The 17,497-nt window shown below is 58.0% G+C and overlaps 2 protein-coding genes across 5 annotated transcripts in view; both read right to left on the minus strand.

Annotated features, from left to right (window-relative positions):
- Window positions 1-120: 120 nt before the first annotated feature.
- On the minus strand, window positions 121-11,891 carry ABCF3 (ATP binding cassette subfamily F member 3). Of its 2 annotated transcripts, XM_082319748.1 has the most exons (21): window positions 11,746-11,891; window positions 11,375-11,522; window positions 11,184-11,263; window positions 10,848-10,903; window positions 8,947-9,044; window positions 8,708-8,830; window positions 8,166-8,432; window positions 7,392-7,472; window positions 6,786-6,845; window positions 6,384-6,440; window positions 6,154-6,176; window positions 5,435-5,490; window positions 5,098-5,298; window positions 4,853-4,929; window positions 4,576-4,620; window positions 4,109-4,241; window positions 3,396-3,484; window positions 3,100-3,191; window positions 2,348-2,480; window positions 1,884-1,971; window positions 121-1,061 (listed from the first exon to the last, which is right to left on the minus strand). In XM_082319748.1, the coding sequence occupies exons 1-21, from the start codon at window positions 11,816-11,818 to the stop codon at window positions 903-905; spliced, it is 2,139 nt and encodes a 712-aa protein (XP_082175874.1). In that variant the 5' UTR covers window positions 11,819-11,891; the 3' UTR covers window positions 121-902. The 2 variants fall into 2 exon arrangements, with proteins under 2 accessions (XP_082175874.1, XP_082175875.1); XM_082319749.1 differs by lacking the exon at window positions 6,786-6,845.
- A 1,462-nt stretch (window positions 11,892-13,353) lies between these two features.
- The window catches only part of AP2M1 (adaptor related protein complex 2 subunit mu 1), a 29,982-nt gene continuing 25,838 nt past the window's right edge, over window positions 13,354-17,497 (minus strand). For all 3 annotated transcript variants that reach the window (XM_082320227.1, XM_082320228.1, XM_082320229.1), the window contains 5 exons: window positions 15,905-16,024; window positions 15,246-15,381; window positions 14,412-14,509; window positions 14,154-14,265; window positions 13,354-13,810 (listed from right to left, as the gene is read on the minus strand). In XM_082320227.1, the coding sequence (XP_082176353.1) occupies window positions 13,676-13,810; window positions 14,154-14,265; window positions 14,412-14,509; window positions 15,246-15,381; window positions 15,905-16,024 (601 nt within the window). In that variant the 3' untranslated portion in view covers window positions 13,354-13,675. The remainder of the gene's footprint in view (window positions 13,811-14,153; window positions 14,266-14,411; window positions 14,510-15,245; window positions 15,382-15,904; window positions 16,025-17,497) is intronic.

Raw genomic sequence — 17,497 nt, forward strand, 5'->3', positions numbered from 1 at the left:
CCCCACCGCCGCAGGGGAGCCATTTCCCATCCGGAAAGCATCTCCCCCCCCGCCAGCAGCCTTGCTCCGTGCCCCCCAAATTCCAGCCCCGCAGCCCCTCAAGGAAAGGCGAGCGCTGCACCCACTGCCTCCTGGGTTTATTTACACTGCGACCTCGGTGCAGGCGGGCGGGGAGGGGTGCCCCCCCCGGGCAGCCCCCCCCCCAGGGCCGGTTGGAAAGGAAAGGAAAGGCAGGCAGCGAGGCAGGGAAAGGAGCAGGGAGCGAGGCCCGGGCAAAGCCGGGCTCTGGCTCCCCCAGCACTGTGAGCACAAGCCCCTGGGGAGGACAGAGCGAGCGAGCCCCCGTTTGCAGGGGCTGGGGGAAGAGGCAGGGGGTCACTTTTAGCAGCAAAGGCCTCATTTCCCTCCAGGGCGGCACAGGGGACGGTGGCATGTGATGGAACCTGACTAGTGTTCGGCCAGCTAAACGCACACAAGAAAAAAAAAAAAAAGAAGAAAGAAAGAAAAAGGCAGAGGGGGAAGCAACGAAACATGGAGAACAGCTCTTCTCCTGCCCTCCAGAGCACGGAGTTAAACTGGGGGGGTCGGGACACGACACCTCCCTCCCTCCTCTCGGCAGAGCAGCAGCTCCAGGCACAGCCTTTCCAGCGTGCCCAGCGCCAGGCACAGCCCCGGCCGCCGGCAGAGCCCCCGGCCACACGCAGCACCGGGCTCCTGCTCCCTCGCTGTCCTTGCGCCCGGCCCTGGGAGGGGAGAGCAGTTCAGGTGGCAGTTTGATGGCATGGCTGACGGTCCATGCGGGCAGCAGCGTCCTCGGCGCTCTGCCAGGCACAGTTGGGATGGATGCCGAGGAGGCCGAGCTTGGCGCTCCAGCCCCTGGCGCAGTCCGGCTCCCGCCTCCCTTATAGGAAACCCTCCTTCCGGAACTGCTCCTTCAGGATGTCTCTGTACTGGTCGAAGCCACCCTCGATGCGGGTCACAGTGGCGTTCTCACACACCCACAGCTCCTGACACACCAGGCGGATGAAGCGCTCGTCGTGGGACACCAGAATTACACCACCCTGCCAACACACGGAGAGGGGAGAAAAAGGGAACTTAATGGAGCACAACCCAGGGCCCAGTGCTGGTGGCACGGAGATCCCGTGCCCCTGTCCAGCCTGTGCCCAGGACTTCGGGTTTCCATCCGCTCCAGAGAAAACTCAACGGTGCTTCATGGGCAGGAACCTAATCCCAGCCTTTCCTTCCTTCGAGGGGACAGGCAGGTGACATAGGGAGGAGGCATGTGCAGCAGTAACGTATTTAGCATCCCCCCTCATAAGGCAAGCGCGGGGTTTGTTACTGGCTCTCCAGGTTTCCGACAACTGCAAGGATGGAGATTCCAGGTGGAGTCAATGGAGTCCAAAGTGGCTGGACCAGGCCCTGAGCAACCTCAATTAAGCTTTTCTTTCACAGGAAAACTGCCCCAACCTGAGCAACTATAAACAGTGAGAACCAGGTTGATCGCAGTGCTATCTGGAGGCTGAAACTTTGGAGATCAGCCATAAATTGCGCCTAAGAAAGAGCCGAGAGGCCCCAAGGCAGGGCTGAGTGCTGCATGCGGCACACGAGAAGTCACAGAGTATAGGTGACCGGCCAAGATGGGGGACAAGGTGCTCTCTGGTCTGCTGTTGCCTCTCTCAGCCACCCCTAGCCAAAGCCGGCAAGTGAAACAAACCCCCAGGATGGACGGCTAAGGCAGAAATGCGACTGACCCTTCCCAACATCTGTCCTGGACTCGAAGCCACCACTGGTATTCTACTGTCCACCTCAGGCTGATACCAAGTAACCCGAGCTGGAGGCTGCAGGGAGCATTAGAAAAACAGATCTCACCGAGGGAGCCTTACCCGGAACTTATTCAGTGCCTTTGCCAGCGCCTCAATGGTCTCCATGTCCAGGTGATTTGTCGGCTCATCCAGGATGTAGAAGTTTGGACTGGAAGAGAAGATGGCTGTGAGCACACACTGGAGCAGGCCCGGGCTGGGTCCGCACCCCTTCGTGCAGCAGGGGCCTCCACCAGACTGCTGCTTTAGCCATGAAAAGCCGCAGCCACCGGCATTTGCCCAGCCAAGATGGGCATTGCCCAGCTAAGGGGCCACCCCTTATCCCTGCGAGCCCAAAGCAGCAGGAGAAAGCCACCTGCCTGCTTCCACACAGTCCCCCAGGGTGACAACATCCCTCCCCGCAAAAGTCCCAAGGATGAGGTTTCTGTGGGGCAGCGGGAAGTCCCTGGATGCCCGCCTTCCTCCTGGTGAAGCAGGCTCCGGGGATGGAGCCGTGCAAAAATTAACAGCATCTGGGAGAAAATTACCAGGTCATAGTCATCTGGGCAAAGGCCACGCGACTCTTCTGACCTCCAGACAGGCTGGCCACGGGACGCACAGCCAGCTCCCCCGAGACGCCGTAGCTCCCCAGCTGATGCCGGTACTCCTCCTCCGTTTTCCCTGCAGGAGCGTGTCACAACACAGCTATGGCACGCCTGGCGTGACACAGGGCCCTCGGCGCCGTGAGCTCGGTGGGCGCCGCGGCCGGGCAGCCTGTGCCAGACCAGGGCGGCGGGGGAGGAATTCAGCAGCCGCTTCCAGGCAATTCTCCCCCAAGCAGGGGGTTTGCGGGGAAAACCTGACTGACACAATCAGGACAGGGGCTGCAGGGCTGGTGACTGACTCCAAGTGACGCTGCCCCCAACTCCCTGTCACCGCGCCACGTCGCGTTAAGCGGAGAAGGGAGCGAGAGGTTTTGGCAGCTGGGAAAGGGGGAGCTGGTGCTTGTTCTGTGCCCAGCAGGAAAATGGGCCATCTGCCCCCAAAACTCGGCCACGGCCCAGAGCACCAGCCCGAGATCTGCAGACTGGCGGCTGCCCCTGCGCAACCAGCTCAGCTTCTCAAGGCTGGTGTCCCGAACCTGTGCTGGACGTGGGGAGTTAACCCGGAGCAGGCAGTGTCCCTTAGGCACTGACGTGACAGAGTCTGGGGCCCAGGGCCACAGAACAAATCAATGCCGCTCCGTGCGTGGCAAAGGAGACCTCGATGGCCCAGATCTCCTGGAATCTCCAGAACTCACCTGGGAACTTTCTTGCCAGCAACTCTACAGCACTGATGTTTAAGTCCAGTTGATCCACATGGTGCTGGCTGAAATAACCGATCTTTAGGTTTCTGCAGAATGAGAAGACAGACTGGGAGCTGGTACCAGGCCCTGCAACCACAGCGCTTGCAGCTGCAGCTACAGAAGGGGGGGGCATACGCGTGGGTGTGCAGGACCCATCCCCGTCACTCGGGCAGCCATCACTCCACAGCACAGCCCAGAAGCCCTCCAGCTGCACCATTCCTCCCAGTCCCCCAGCCCTTCCTACCAGGTACCTGTGAGCATGTCTGATCCCTCTGACTGGTGCCAGCTCCCCCATTAAGATCTTTAGCATGGTCGACTTGCCAGCTCCGTTTTCCCCAACCTAGAGAAGCAGCAGCAGCATTGGAGAACATGAAACCCATGAAGGTACTTCAGAGAGGGGGAGGCAGCGATCAGGGAATTTCAGCTCTCTTGGATGATCGCACAGCAGAAAGGGGCAGGATGAGAGTCTAACCAGTGACTCCGGCTACCTGGAAGCTGCATTTCTATCACTGACGAGCAGCGCAGGCAGCAGCGCTAGAAGATGTTCCCTCCCCAACCCTCCAGCCTAAGGATTACCCGGTCCCAGCCTCATTTGCAAGCACAGAGCATCTCTCTGCTGCCCCATCCAATGCAGCAGGAGCCCCCACTACGTGCTGCTGTTGTCAGCTAACAGGGAGTTACAGAGAAGGTGGACCCAGACTCTTCTCAGAGGTGCCGGGCAATAGGCACAAGCCACAAATTCTAACTGGTATTAGGAAAAATGTTCCCATGTTCCTCAAAATGAGGATGATCAAATGCTGCAATGGGACCTAGTGGAATGGGAGAAATAGTCCTCCCTGGAGATATCTAGAATTCAACTGGACTAGGACCTGAGCAACCTGACCTAACATCAAAGCTGGCCCTGCTCTGAGCAGGGACCTCCCAGGGTCCCTGGTAGCCACCGTTATTCTGCAATCCCACATACCACACAGATGCGGGACTCCAGGTCAGCAGAGACGGAGAGGGAACGAAAGATGTAGTGACTTGGGTCGTAATAGAAGTCTACTTCGTCTAGCTGCAGGATTGGGGGGGAGAACTTCTCAAAGCCATCGGGGAACCTGGGAAGGCAGGAAGAGGTGAGAGATGGCCAGGAACTTCAGAGACCCTGCTCCCAGCCCCCAAGGACAACTTCTGCAACCCCCCGGGTGGCAAGGGGCGCTCCCTACCATGCAGGGTCTCTGGGAAGGATGGTCACAAGAAGGGGACATGGATCTGCAGCCTTGGCCCCAAGAGGGAACTGAGCCTGAACGTGGGGGCCTGCCTGGGCTCCCTGTCAGAGTAAGGCTGGCCCACAGGAAGGGGTGGTTGTCCCAGCCAGGACAGGACCCAGGAGGAGCTCATGTCAGAAAGGGAACCAGGTGCCCTCCAAGCAAGGGCTCAGGGGACACTTACTTCATGATCACCTCAGACTCCTTGTCCACAGGTTTCAGCTCCGGCCTGCAAGGAAAGGAGACACATAACCAAGGTGCCTGGCACTGGGGGGGTCTGTTCTCACACCAGAAGGTGTCAGCTCTGGGATGCCTCATCCTAGCCAAAACCTCTGGACCAGGGACAGAGCACCCAAACCCCGAACCACCCCTGTATCCCCCAGGCACTCTGGGAACCTCTGTTTCTTCCCATGAGCACTGTCCCCTCCCCACCTCCAGAGAGAAGCAGGACAGGCACTTACAGCTTCTCCAACAGCTTGAGCTTGCTCTGCACTTGAGACGCTCGGTTGGCGTTGTAGCGAAAGCGGTCAATGAAAACCTACAAGAGAGAAAAGCATCAGAGCACCCCAGGTTCCCTTCAGCTCCAGCAACCCCACTCTGCTGCCAAACCTCCTGCAACAAGAGCCACATCCATGGGTCTAGAAGCATGGAGAAAGGAATGAGGCTGGGAGAAGAGTGTCCCAGCACTACTGGCTTCACCCAGTACCTGGATGTGCTCGCGGTACTGCTGCTGGGCTTCGTACTCTCGTTGCTGGTTCTTCAGCCGCTCCTCCTTGATCTTCATGAAGTTCTCAAAGTCCCCGCGGTACGTGTCCAGCCGCTGCGAGTGCAGGTGGATGATGTCCGTGGCCACCGCGTTCAGGAAGTTCCTGTCGTGGGACACCACGAGGATGGTCGACTGCCACGTCTGGAGGAGACAGCAAGAGGGAGGCCTGAGCATCATCAAGCCAGAGTGCAGAGCTTGGTCCCACCACCCAGCAAGGCAAGACACCGTCCTGGAGGACATCACCATCCCTCACCCTCGCTCTGTCCCACTACCCTACCTGCAGGTAGGTCTCGAGCCACAAAATGGCCCTCACGTCCAGCATGTTCGTTGGCTCTGAGGGAAGGGAAAGAGACACTGAGGTCAGGAGGGATGAGAACGGCTGGATTACGCTTTTTTACTCAGGAAAGGCTAGTGATCAGCATGGTGGAGGAAGACACCCTGCGTGGGGACCTGTCCCCACAGCTCAGGGGACTCACACGCGTGGAGTGTGCTGAAGGGGGTGGGCATGGGGCCGAGGCTCAGCCAGGGACGCTCCCCCTACTCCATACCGGTACCTGGACCCTGGTGCCCAGCAGCAGTGCCTTGCCCAGACCCCCCACCCAAGGTGGGCACCTCCCCAGGGAACCAGCCTGGCACCAGGGTCACCCCCTGCAGCGAAGGGACTCCCCCCGGAGTGTGCTGGCAGCCAGAGCCGACTGCGGGGACAGGTGAGGGAAAGGGACTGCTTGCGGCACGAGGACGCGCAGACCACCCGGCTGGGACGTGGGGCAGAGCTCTGCTGAGCACAGTGAAAGCGGCCGCCCAAGCAGACTTCCCTGCGCTGCCGCCAGCTCTGCCCGCCGTGCCAGGGGAGCACCGACAGCCCTGTCAGCGCCGGCCCTGTCACACAGGGCTATTTTGAGCAGGCAGCTAAAGGCCAGGGCACGTTCCCAACCCCAGCAAGGGCACAGGCAGGCCCAGCGGCGGTGTCGGAGGGGACTCGCAGTATCGACTTACCATCCAGCAGAAGGAGATCTGGCCTAGGAAAAACAAGACATAGGCATCAGAAGCAAAAAGAGCACAGGGTCAGTGCAGAGCACGTTTCACCACACATACAGAGCTGCGATGCCTTCAACGCTCCCCAGCCCGAGAGCCTGAGTCGAGAGGACCCCCAGGCAGCACCCCTGCACCTTGCAGCATGGACAGCAAGGAGGGTTAACCCATGGCACGAAGGCCTGGACACCAACCTGGCAAAAAGGGCTCTGGCTAAGGCCAGTCTCATCCTCCAGCCTCCAGAAAACTCTCTGAGGAGAGAAGAGGTTGCAGAGAGGGGTTACTGTTTAATGCAAAACAACTCTGTGTTTGCCTGCCTGCCAGGCTCCCTGCTCCCCCGCCACCCTTTTGGCTCTGCTGTCACCCAGAGACGGCACGTCCCTGCAGAGATCTCGGGTGCAGCACAAGATCCGTGGCCCAGCAGGCAGGGGCTTGGCACCCCCAAGGCAGGAGACCACATTGGACAGTCAGGAATAGACCCTCACTCTCCCACAGGGCTCCCCTCCCTTACAGCCACAGCAGTGCCTGGGGGCTTGCTAGCAGCAGCCTCTCCCCACACCCATTTCTGTCTCAATGCACAGAACCTAGAGACTTACTTGGTTGCCTGTTGTTGCATCTTTGCATTAAAGCCCAGCCCAGCGAGAATGACGGACGCCCTGGGGAAAAGGGGAAAGAACTGGAACCCAGCAACAGCATCCAACGGCAGAGCGCAGTCTGAGGTCTCAGACCCACAGTCACCGTCGGGACTCTGCTGCATGGTTTAAAGCCATCCTGGCGCCGGAAAACTTCCCTGCATGCCTAAGAGCAGCTCTTGACTGGGAAATGCAGCCCAGCAAGGCGCAGCATCCACGTGAAGCCCCAGGAGATTCACAAGAAGCTTTCAGCTCTTTGGCCAGGAAGAGAGTCACTACCACCAACATCCCATTAAAAATACCCCAGACACCAGGAACCTGGGGAGGTCCAAGAGGAGCAGCAGCAACAATGCAAGCCATTTTGGGGCGGGGGTGTGGGGGTGTGGGCGGGAAAATCCCTCCAGCTTCAGGGGAAGCTCGAGTACTCGTAACCCAGCAGAGCTGTGACAGAAGAAGAGCAGTAGCGAGAGCCCCCTGTCCCCACATGCTGGATCCCAGGGCCACAGCATCACCCTTCCATACCCCACACCCCAAACCACTGCCCATGCAGTGCCCACAGGGCTGTCTCACCTTGCTGGGGCCTTGTCTGCCTCAATCTCCTCCAGCTTTGCGTAGATCTCTGATAGCCTGGCACCTTCTGTCCCTTCTCCCCTAGGGCAGGACAAAGAGGAGCATGTGGGACTGGCGGGAGTCAGGGTTTGAGTGTTGGGGGAGGGTAGAATCATAGAATCATAGAATTGTTAAGGTTGGAAAAGACCCTTAAGATCATCGAGTCCAACTGTTAACCTATCACTGCCAAGTCCACCACTAAACCATGTCCTCGAGCACCACGTCTACCTGTCTTTTAAATACCTCCAGCGATGGGGACTCAACCACTTCCCTGGGCAGCCTGTTCCAGTGCCTGACCACCCTTTCGGTGAAGAAGTTTTTTCTAATATCCAACCTAAACCTCCCCTGGTGCAGCTTGAGGCCGTTTCCTCTCATCCTCTCGCTTGTTACTTGGGAGAAGAGACCGACCCCCACCTCGCTACAGCCTCCTTTCAGGTAGCTGTAGAGAGCGATAAGGTCTCCCCTCAGCCTCCTCTTCTCCAGACTAAACAAGCCCAGCTCCCTCAGCCGCTCCTTGTAAGACTTGTTCTCAAGACCCTTCACCAACTTTGTTGCCCTTCTCTGGACACGCTCTAGTACCTCGATATAAGGGTGTGATCTCCCCAAGCAGGACTAAGGTGGGCAAGACGCAGCCCAGCCCTGCTGGAGCCCTCCGTTTGAAGGGAGAGACCTCAGAATGAGACCTTGCGGTCAAGAAGCCATAGAAGGGCTGGAAACCCAGCGGCAACATCTCACCTGCCGGCATTAATTTTAGCCGTCAGATCCCTCTCCTCCCGCAGCAGACTCTCACGCGTGGTGTCGCACTCCAGCACACTCTGCAGCGCCGGCGTCTCGTCCCCCGCCACCTCCTGCTCCACGTGGAGGATGCTGATGTGCGAGGGGATGCGCAGGCTCCGGCTGGCGATCATCTTCAGCAGCGTGGTCTTCCCCAGCCCATTCCTGCCCACCAGCCCGTAGCGCCGTCCAAACGCCAGGTTCAGGTCTGCTCCTGCCAGTAGGACACTGAAGCAAGAGAACGGGCAGGTACCTGGTCAGACCGCCCCATGGGGAGGGAGATAACTGGCAGCCACCTGCCCCCAGCATATTTCAGGCTGCGCTGGGGCCAAGCAACCATCACAGGCTTCTCCTGCCCAAAGCCAAGAGGGTCAGGGGCCCACCTTGCTTTCTGATCCTTCCCACGCCCTCTGTCATTTCCCAACCACTCTCCAGTCCGGTCTCAATGACCCATGGTCCAAAACCCCAGCCAGGACCTGTCCCACCTCCCCAGCTGCACTCACCGCTCACCGAAGGACACATCGAAGTTCTCGATGCGCACATCATACGACTTGTTCTTGCCTGATGACTCCATGCGAGTCTCCTTCTTGCTGGCAGCTTGGCTGGCAGATGCCTCCTCGAGGACCCTGTGGGCAGGCAGAAGACAGAGAAGGGGGCTCAACAGGAAAGCTCCGGTACAGCCAGATCCCGGCCACGCGCAGCAGAGCGGGATGGGGATGTTCGAGGCGCCCTCCATACTCACAGAGGACCAGATGACTTCAAGGAATCCCGCTCCATCCTCTTGTCCTGCTTGGCTTTCAGCCTGGCTTCCGCCTTCTCCAGTTTCTTCGCGTTCACCATCTGGGGCACAAAGGAGAGAGTTTAAAGAAGAGAGAGCATCTTCAGCAAAAGCCCCAAAAGCCCAACTCCACGAGAAAAGAGATCAATCAACCCCTCACGCCTGGAAGGAAGGGAGGAAGGGCAGGAGGGAGGTAGGACAGGGGAACTGGGACAGACTCAAGCGCATTTTGAGGAAGGTAGTCAGGCCAGGAAGTGACTTCAGGAACGAAGTCCTAAATCAACCACTCATACACGACAGTTTTGCCTCAGCGAGGCAAAGGGTTTGGCTGACCCTAACGTACAGCCAGTGTCTCTAGTCCCAGGGACCCGGGTCAGCCAAGTCACTTCAACAGCAGCAAACTGCTACCCCGGTGCCTCCTCCGCTACACCCTACACACACCCTCGTCCTAGACCACCAGGCACGTTAAACTTTAGCCAGTTTGGAACAAAGTCAGCTTACGTGGCGGATCAATCAAGACAGAGACAAAAAGCATTTAATTAAAAACTTGAAGGCAAGAAGGAGCCAAGCGTTTTAACCTGGCCTCTGGTCTCGGCCAGGCTCTCAGCCCACTCCAGCTTATTCCTGCGTCAAGTCAAATATTTGTGGCTGACCAAGAACACTCCTAGATATTTCTAGGCAACTCGGCAGCCACGGGAGCACGTTACAGACCTGCACGCTAGACTGAAGAGCATCTTGTTACTGGAGCTGTGACCCCGTACCTACAGGCAGATTAAGTCCCTCTGTAAACTATACTGAGCTCCCTGAATCTCCTGGTAAGACATGTCCTCCAGAACTTGAGAGGCCTCCCGAGACCTTCTCTGAATCGTCTCCAATTTTTCTGAAGATCCTTTCTGAGTTGTGGACGCGAGAGCCAGCGAGCGAACCCAGCAGCAACAGCTCCAGTGCCAAAACAAGCAACAGCTGCCAGCTTTCACTTAAGACTCCCATTCAGACACGCGGGGATCGCGTTAGGTCTCAGCCTCCAAGCGAGGGGTTCTCATCCGCAACGCGTTACCCCAGGAAGGCAGGGCTCTGCCAGAGACCAGCCTGGCAGAGCGACTGCCCACCCTGCACAGCCACCGCCGTCTTTGCTTCACAGATGCACAACGGCACCGCACCCGTACTCAAACTTCGGTGCATCTGACGCAGAAGGCAAGCTGGGTCGCTCCGGAGCGGCCACGCGTTTGATCGGCAAAGACGTTCCGATTTCCTCCAGGTCACGGAGCACAACTGCTTCCAAACTTCTCTGCTCCTGATCTTATTTCTCAACCCACGACAACCCACAGCCATTTCTAAAGCTGGGCTTACAACCCCCCTGCAGCAGCTCTCTGGAAAACAGCTGCTCCCTGGTAACTCCTCACCTGTAACATCCAGCACCTAACCATTAGCCAGGATCTTCTCTCTCACCGAGTATGGCAAGACGTCATCCTGGTACATCCTATTTTCTCAATCAAAGGCCTTGCTGTAGGAGCCAAAGGCCCTCATGAAAGTCAGAGAAGCTGCACTCTGAGCACCGCCACTGCACCAACCACGCTCTGAAGCTCACTAGGAAGTTATGGCCCAATAGATCTTGTCAAATTAATAAGCCGTTAACTCCTGTTGAGCCTCTTTACCAGACCAAGGTCAAGAGTTTCCCAAATGACAGTGAACCTGACAAGGAGGAGCAGTACCCCCCGCAGCGGTGCCCCCGGCCAGGATGACTGCCCGTCCTGGCTGCTCTCGGAGGGCGAGGTGACTGGAGCAGGGCCGGGCACCTGCACCGCGCGTTAGCCACTCCCAGCGGGTCCGCCGGCTTACAAACGAGGGCATGGCCCCTCACTTACCGAGGCCTGGCCTCTCTTCAGCAGCAGCCCGGGCAGCAGGTCCACGCTGGCATCCGCTGCAAGAAGAGCGTTGGGTTGGTGAGCACGTGCTCCAGCCAGGCTCCACCGAGCGCTGCCGTAGCGGCTGCCCGCGAGCGGGCAGGACTGTCCCCTCTCCGACAGGACGAGGGGACCAAAGGGTGGCTCCTCTCCTTCCACCCCAGCTTGCCCCGTGGGCGGGCGGGGAACCACTCCCCCGAGGCCACGCTCGACGCCCCGAGCCTGTCCTCGCTGCCGGCGCCCCGACGGCGAGAGGGGAGCTGCGAGGATGGGGGTCTCCGGGGGGGTGCCACTCACCGTACCCGTCGGTGATCTGGGAGAGCTGGATGGGGGCGTCCAGCAGCACCTGGCTGCAGCGCTGGGCCCGGCCCTCGTCCCTGCGGGAGAGGAGGAGGAGGCGGGTGAGGAGGAGGAGGGCGAGAGGGGTGTGAGGGGGGTGTGAGGGGGGTGTGAGGGGGGTGTGAGGGGGGCGTGAGGGGGGCCCTTACAGCTGCAGGGTGTTGAAGAGGCGCTGGCAGATCTCCCGGATGGCCCCGTCGTCCTTGGCGTCCTGCGACACCTCCCGCAGCAGCTCCCCCACCGCCTCCACCAGCTCGTCCACCGACTCGAAGTCCGCCCCGCTGCCGTGCAGGATCCCTGCGGGCACACGGCGACGGCGCTGCACTCCCCGCGCTATCGCGACTGACGGCCGCCTGTCGCGATGCGGCCGACAGGTGGCACCCGCCCGTTCCCGCTCCCCTGCCCCTCCCCGGGCCGCCTGTCGCGACTCGGGCGCCGCCGCCTGTCGCGACAGCGGGGAGGTGTCGCGACATGCGGCGGGGCGGGGAGGCCGAGCCGCGGTTAGGCGGGCAGCGCTCACCCGTCACGTAAGCGAAGACCTCGCCGTCCAGGTCGGGGAACTCGCTGCGGAGGATGTCGGCGCACGACGCCATGGCGGAGCCGGAGCCGGAGCGGGGCCCGGCCGCGGTGCGGACCGGTGCCGCCGCCGCCGCCGCCGCACGGAGCCCGGCACGGCGGCAGAGGCGGAAGGGACGGCGCGCGCGCGGGGGCTGCCGGGAAGGAGGCGGGCGGCCGCCATGAGCGCGGGGGACGCTGGGAAGTGGAGTCCGGGGCGGGGCGCGCCTGCGCGGAGGCCGCTGCCACGTGCAGCCGCCCGGCGCCGGGACCGGTATCCGGTACCGGTACCGGGGAGGGCGGGGAGAGCGGCCCCCCCTCCCCGGTACCCAGCGGGCGGGGAGGGACCCCGGGGCTTCCCCGCGGCGCGGGGCCGGGCGGAGCGCGGCCCAGCCCCCGCCCCCCCCCGCGGCAGGCGTGGGGGTTGGGGGCTTCCCCCCCCCCCCCCTTCGAAAAAAGTAAAATAGAGTTTCGGGGCCTGTTGCAGCCGCTGCTTGGAGCAGGCACAGCACCCTCCTGTGGCCCCAGCCTCCAAAAGCCAACTGGAAAGGGAAAAACTCCCTTTTTTAAACACTTTCCCCAGCTGCTCAGAAGGAAAAGCCACCAAGGCCCCCTGGGGCCGGGCTTGGGCAAAGCAGCCCTTACCGCGGGGGCGGCGGGGGTCAGTTCAGCCCAGCGCAGGTTTGGGTGAGCCGGCCCCGGGGGGAAAGCCCCGAGCACCCTCCTTTCCCCAGGGAGCCACAGCAGCAACGGGGCACTGCCGGGAACAAGAGCACCCCTTGTTCTTTCCACCTACGAACCCCCGGGCAGCCCAGGGCTGGGGAAGCAACAAAAGCAAGCCCCGAGCCCGGAGCACAGCCCAGGCTCTCGCACCACAAGTCCCAAACAGCAACGCAGGGAGCCTTCTCCGTTCTACATACTTTATTAGATTCGGAGCTGGACAAATCACAAAGTGTACAAAATGGAGACCACACTACCAGAAGCAGGACTGTGGGTAGCAGCAGCATTCCTATGGCCCAGAAGCGTTTGGTAGAAGTGCGGAGAGGGCAGGCTGGGGCAGGGGGCTCTTACTGCCAACCACATTTTAGATTCCCCGAGGACAGACCCTGTTCACATCCTGACAGAGCTCAGCCGCCCCGCGCGCCCTGGGACAGAGGGGCCACGTTTCCAATTCGTTTGGAAAGGACAGACTGGCTCGAGCCAGCGGTGGGTGGGGGTAAGTGCTCCAAGGACCTGAAATGCTGTGCCACCCACATACACACCAGCAAGAGTCTAAACCCTCATCCTTTTTGGTCACAAACCTTCCCACGGCAGGACTCTATACTGACGACTTTGCAAGAAATATAAGGTGGTGGCGGTGAGATCTGGTGAGCCCACCATCTCCTCTGGTGGAGGCCCGACAAATTCACCACCCCAGGCATCTCAGACTGGCCAGCGACATCTACCACAACAGCAATAGCTAGTACAGAAGCCAGGGTAACTTCAACTCAGATTTGTCCAGTCTATGTTTAGGTCTATTCTACGAGTACATATGCACAAGAACTCCAAAAATACTAGGATATGATGCAAGTAGTGAGACACCAACAGAAGAGGAAGTTTAATGGTGGACGTTCCCTAGAAAGATCACAAGAGGATGGGAGTTAGACTAGCCCTTCCCCACCCTGGGACGGGGAGCAGGAGGCTGACTGCGCCCCTGTGCGCCGCTGGGTTCTGAATTTCAGCTGCAGCGTGGGTGGTAACCGAGCACAGGCAGGCGAGTCCGCTCCCAAGGTGAGCCACAGGGGCTTTCAATCTGCGTAGAGGGGCCAGGCAGATGTTTTCTCTGAATGTACTTGAAGACTTGAGGAGAGGCGGAGGATGGCTTGGAGAAGAGGGAGCCCGCCAGCCTGCTGGGGCTAGCATCTGGTCTCGTAGATTCCGCTCCTGCCGATGTACCTCACCCATTTTATCACATCGTGGTCACTGTAGTTCAGCTTTGGCTCAAAGACTTTCAGGTAGCGCACCTTCAGCCCAGAGGGCGCAAACGGGACCTATTGAGAAAGGGAAAGGCAACGGAGAGCGTTGGAACAGAGGGGTAAAGATGCTCTCCACACACAAAAGCCAGAGGACCCCTTGGCTATGCATCTAGAAACAGACACCAAGAGCCACTGGTCCCTTCCCTACTCCCTGCATGCAGTGACAGACTCCAGTGGCTTTAAGAGCAGTTTACTTCCATTAGCTTTGCCACCTGGCTGGCCTCGTGTTAAAAGAGCCACAAGGCAGCTTGGGACAAGGAGCACTCAAACCTGTGCAATTCCCATGAGGGAAGAAGGGAGCAGACTGACAAAGGTTCTCCAAGGTTAGCTGCACCCTGCGAGGCAGACAGGGACTCACCTCAAAGTTCATGGAGATCGGGGGCCGAGCCCACTTCTTCTTGTCATTGGTGGGCAGCAGTTCAATCTCCGCACTGATCTGGGATTCCTTCATTCCAGCCATACGTTTTATCCTATCAGAGAAAGCCCAGAAGTGAGGGAGCGCCCGAGTTTATTCTCCCCTCCACTACATGTGCTCAGGGCAGACAGGAGCACTAAACAGACTCTGCCGGCCCAAGCCCTGCCCCTGCAGCACCCCCGACCCCACACGCTCACTTACTTCCAGACAATGGCATTCTCACTGGCCTTGTACTTTGCCTTCCCTTTCATACAGATGACTTGCACTCCACTGGTATTGAGAGGCGTTGGGATCCGGACCTAGAAGGCAGAGTCTGGTGAGCAGGGGCAAGGAGGCTGCAGCCTGAGCACTCTGTGCAGCCTCAGGGGAAGACTGCCTGTCCCGGACCCCTTGGCCTTCTCTCTCTCCCATCTCAGGACCCAGAGAACATCAGCTACCACAAGGCATCCTAGGCTAGCTCTCCGGTTTCTTGAAGGTTCAAACACATTTTCAGAATCCACAACAGTCAGTGAGGAACAGGGCAGTGCTTTCCAGTTCAGGCTGCAGGAAACCCAGCTGGTGTCGGGCAGATGAGCTCAGGAAGGATGCCAGGCTGGCCAGGGAGGTCTAGTTGCACCAGGCTCTGGACAGCCTAGCTTTGCAGCAGTAAGCCTTCCTCAGAAAGGGACTAAGCTGCAAAGCCACCCTTAGCCTGTCTTACACAGCTCACAGCCTGCTGCCTGTCTGACATGCCATCAGATCATGCAGACAGAAGAACATGAACTTTTCACAGTGGCCAAGACATTAAGTCAACAGCTGCTGCAGGGAACGAGGCCTCTGCCAAGGTGGCTGTGCAACTGCAAACAACTTCCACCTCCCTGCTCTACAGCAATTCCCTTTCACAGCACAGCAGCACCACGCATCTGTGCGGCGTTCAGTACACGCTTTTAGTCCTGCACAAGTTTGAGGACTCATCTGTGAGGACTCCATAGCAAGGGACATAAAGTGGAGAGACAATTCCCAGGCACAAGAGACCATAGGTTTTTGTTCTCTTACCTCTATCTTCTGGGCCAGCAAGGAAGGTTTGAAATTTGATTTGATCACCACCTTCACTTCCAGCTTGGTCCGACCCACCTCCCGCACCAGGGGAATCACACGGAAGGGAAGGATGATGTCCTTAGTGGTTCGGTATCTGCAGGGAGGGAGGCAACAGTGAACTCTGAGAAGGAGTTAACTCCCTTCGGGTCTCAAATTGTACCACCTTCCTAGAGAGACAGCCCCCGCATACAGGGAACAGCTTCGAAACATCAACCAGAAATGGAGCCATCCCAGAAGGAAGCAGCAGTAAGATCTGTGCTGCCCTAGGGTAGTGATGGTTCATCGAGTCCCAAGTTTTATATCTGGTTCCTGCCAATGATCCTGTTCAAGGACACCAGTTTTAAGCACTAAAAAAACCCACAGATACAGCAAGCTAAAGGGTAAGGAAACCCACATCCAACACTATAGTTGTGGCAAAGAAAACCATGCAGCTGGGCTTCTACCACATTTGTAACAGAAGGATTTGTGAGACACCCTACAGATTCCACTCTGAAAAGAAAGAAGCCAAGTGCACATTTGTTAGGTACTCAAGGTGCGCAAGCCTGCCAGAGAGCAGCAACACCACTGTAGCAGCAAGCAGATGTCAGCACCAGCCTGTTCATCTCCCACCACCGTACCTCATGAGCTCAAACTCTCCATCTGGTGGAATGAAGCTGATGCTCCTCTCAGAATCAAATTTGCTGAGCCTCACGCACTGGTGGAAAGTGCAGTCGTCGATGGCGATTGACTGTTTGCCGCTAAAAACACAAGACATAGTTAAACAAGTGCAAGCTGCAGCCCTGGTATCTTGGTGCAGTCAAAGTCTGCGCAGGCAGAAACTACTCTACAGAGCATGTTGCCATCGCAGGTGTCCAGGAAATGGGGAGGCAGGGAGAGATTTAGGGGACAGCAGCCTCTTGGCTCAGACTTTCCTTGTTTCACCACCACAAAAATCATATTTCAGGAAGCTTGTTTGAAAGAATTCTCTCCCTCCTCTCCCCAAAGAGGAGAGAGATTAGAGGAGCACCCTCCTGTCATAGCCAGCAACACAATGCTTGGGTCTGCCTGCCAGCAGCACCTCAGTACTGCAAAGGCAACTCTGCTAGCCCAAGTCTTCTCGCAACACAGTTCAAAGGAGAGAGAACACTTTCCTGTCCACAAAGCTATCTATCCCACTGCCACACAGCCAGGAGATGCCAGGTCCAGGGTCTTCCTCTTCAGAAATCTCTTTACAGCTGTTAATTTCCACACTGCTAGCAGGTGGTTTGATTCTGAACCCATCTGCCAAAGACCAGATATTATGCCATAAAGGTTTCTCTCTCTCACTTCTAAAAATCTACACAGCTATCATCTGCCCATCCGGGGGCACTAACCTAACCTGCCAGCACTGAACTTGTGCTGGGTTCTAGTCTCTGAGAATACCTTCCTTGCTGCAGGTCCTGAGGTCAGCCAAGAACTCTCAGCTACTGAGAGGGACCAGAAAATGAGAAGGCAGTAGCAACAGAAGAGGCAGCAATATAGTACTGCGATATCTAGGCTGCCTCAACTGCCAGGAGCAACAGGACAATCATGCGAGTGTGCTGAGATAGTGTAAGCACCACAGGCAGGTTCAGCTGTCCTAGGAACCACCATTACCTGCACAAATGGGAAGCAGACTGACCACCCAGTGGTGTAGTTTGTGCTTCATAAGTGGGAGTTAGTCTTTCCTAATCCATTGCCCAGAAGACAGCCAACATTAGCTGACTAGTTCCTGTTCCTTTGGAACACTGCTGGGAAAGCCCTGCTGCCTAGCACTGCTCCAGGTCTCAGGCCGTATTATTCGGGGTTTGCTGTTGCCACATGCTAGATGCCAAAAAGCAATAGCAGCAGCTGTCCGTTTTGGTCACCTCACTGCTTCTGGACAGTGACACCTCCAAGCTCTTGCCCACCAGAGAACCACCCAGCAAGAGTCCCTGTCCACCTTGCTTCTGTAACTCAAGAAAACAGCACATTTACAGGCAAAGGCACTCACGGCACAGCAGCTTTTGGACAGTGTTAACGACTCTTCAGAGGCCTATGCAGATAACGTTTTCACTAGAGTATACCCCCACTGGGCAGCCACCTGAGGCTCATCCATTTTACTAGCTTGATTCAGGTACAGGAAAGATGGCTTAAAGGTGACAGTGAAGTGATAGCTCTTGGCTTGGTTCTGAGAGAAAAGGAAAATAGCAGCTCAGCTCCATTTACAGGAA

This window comes from Platalea leucorodia, assembly GCF_965183815.1.
Source record: "Platalea leucorodia genome assembly, chromosome: 8".
In the NCBI taxonomy this organism is placed as follows: Eukaryota; Metazoa; Chordata; class Aves; order Pelecaniformes; family Threskiornithidae; genus Platalea; species Platalea leucorodia.

Bases quoted from the DNA above. Each gene is read 5' to 3' on its own strand.
- ABCF3 (XM_082319748.1), bottom strand. From the start codon at position 11,818: ATGGCGTCGTGCGCCGACATCCTCCGCAGCGAGTTCCCCGACCTGGAC. The intron at 9,045-10,847 runs GTAAGTGAGGGG...TTTGTGCCCCAG, and splicing joins TGAAGAGAGGCCAGGCCTCG to ATGGTGAACGCGAAGAAACT. The intron at 5,299-5,434 runs GTAGGGTAGTGG...TGTCTCCTCCAG, and splicing joins GGCTCGAGACCTACCTGCAG to ACGTGGCAGTCGACCATCCT.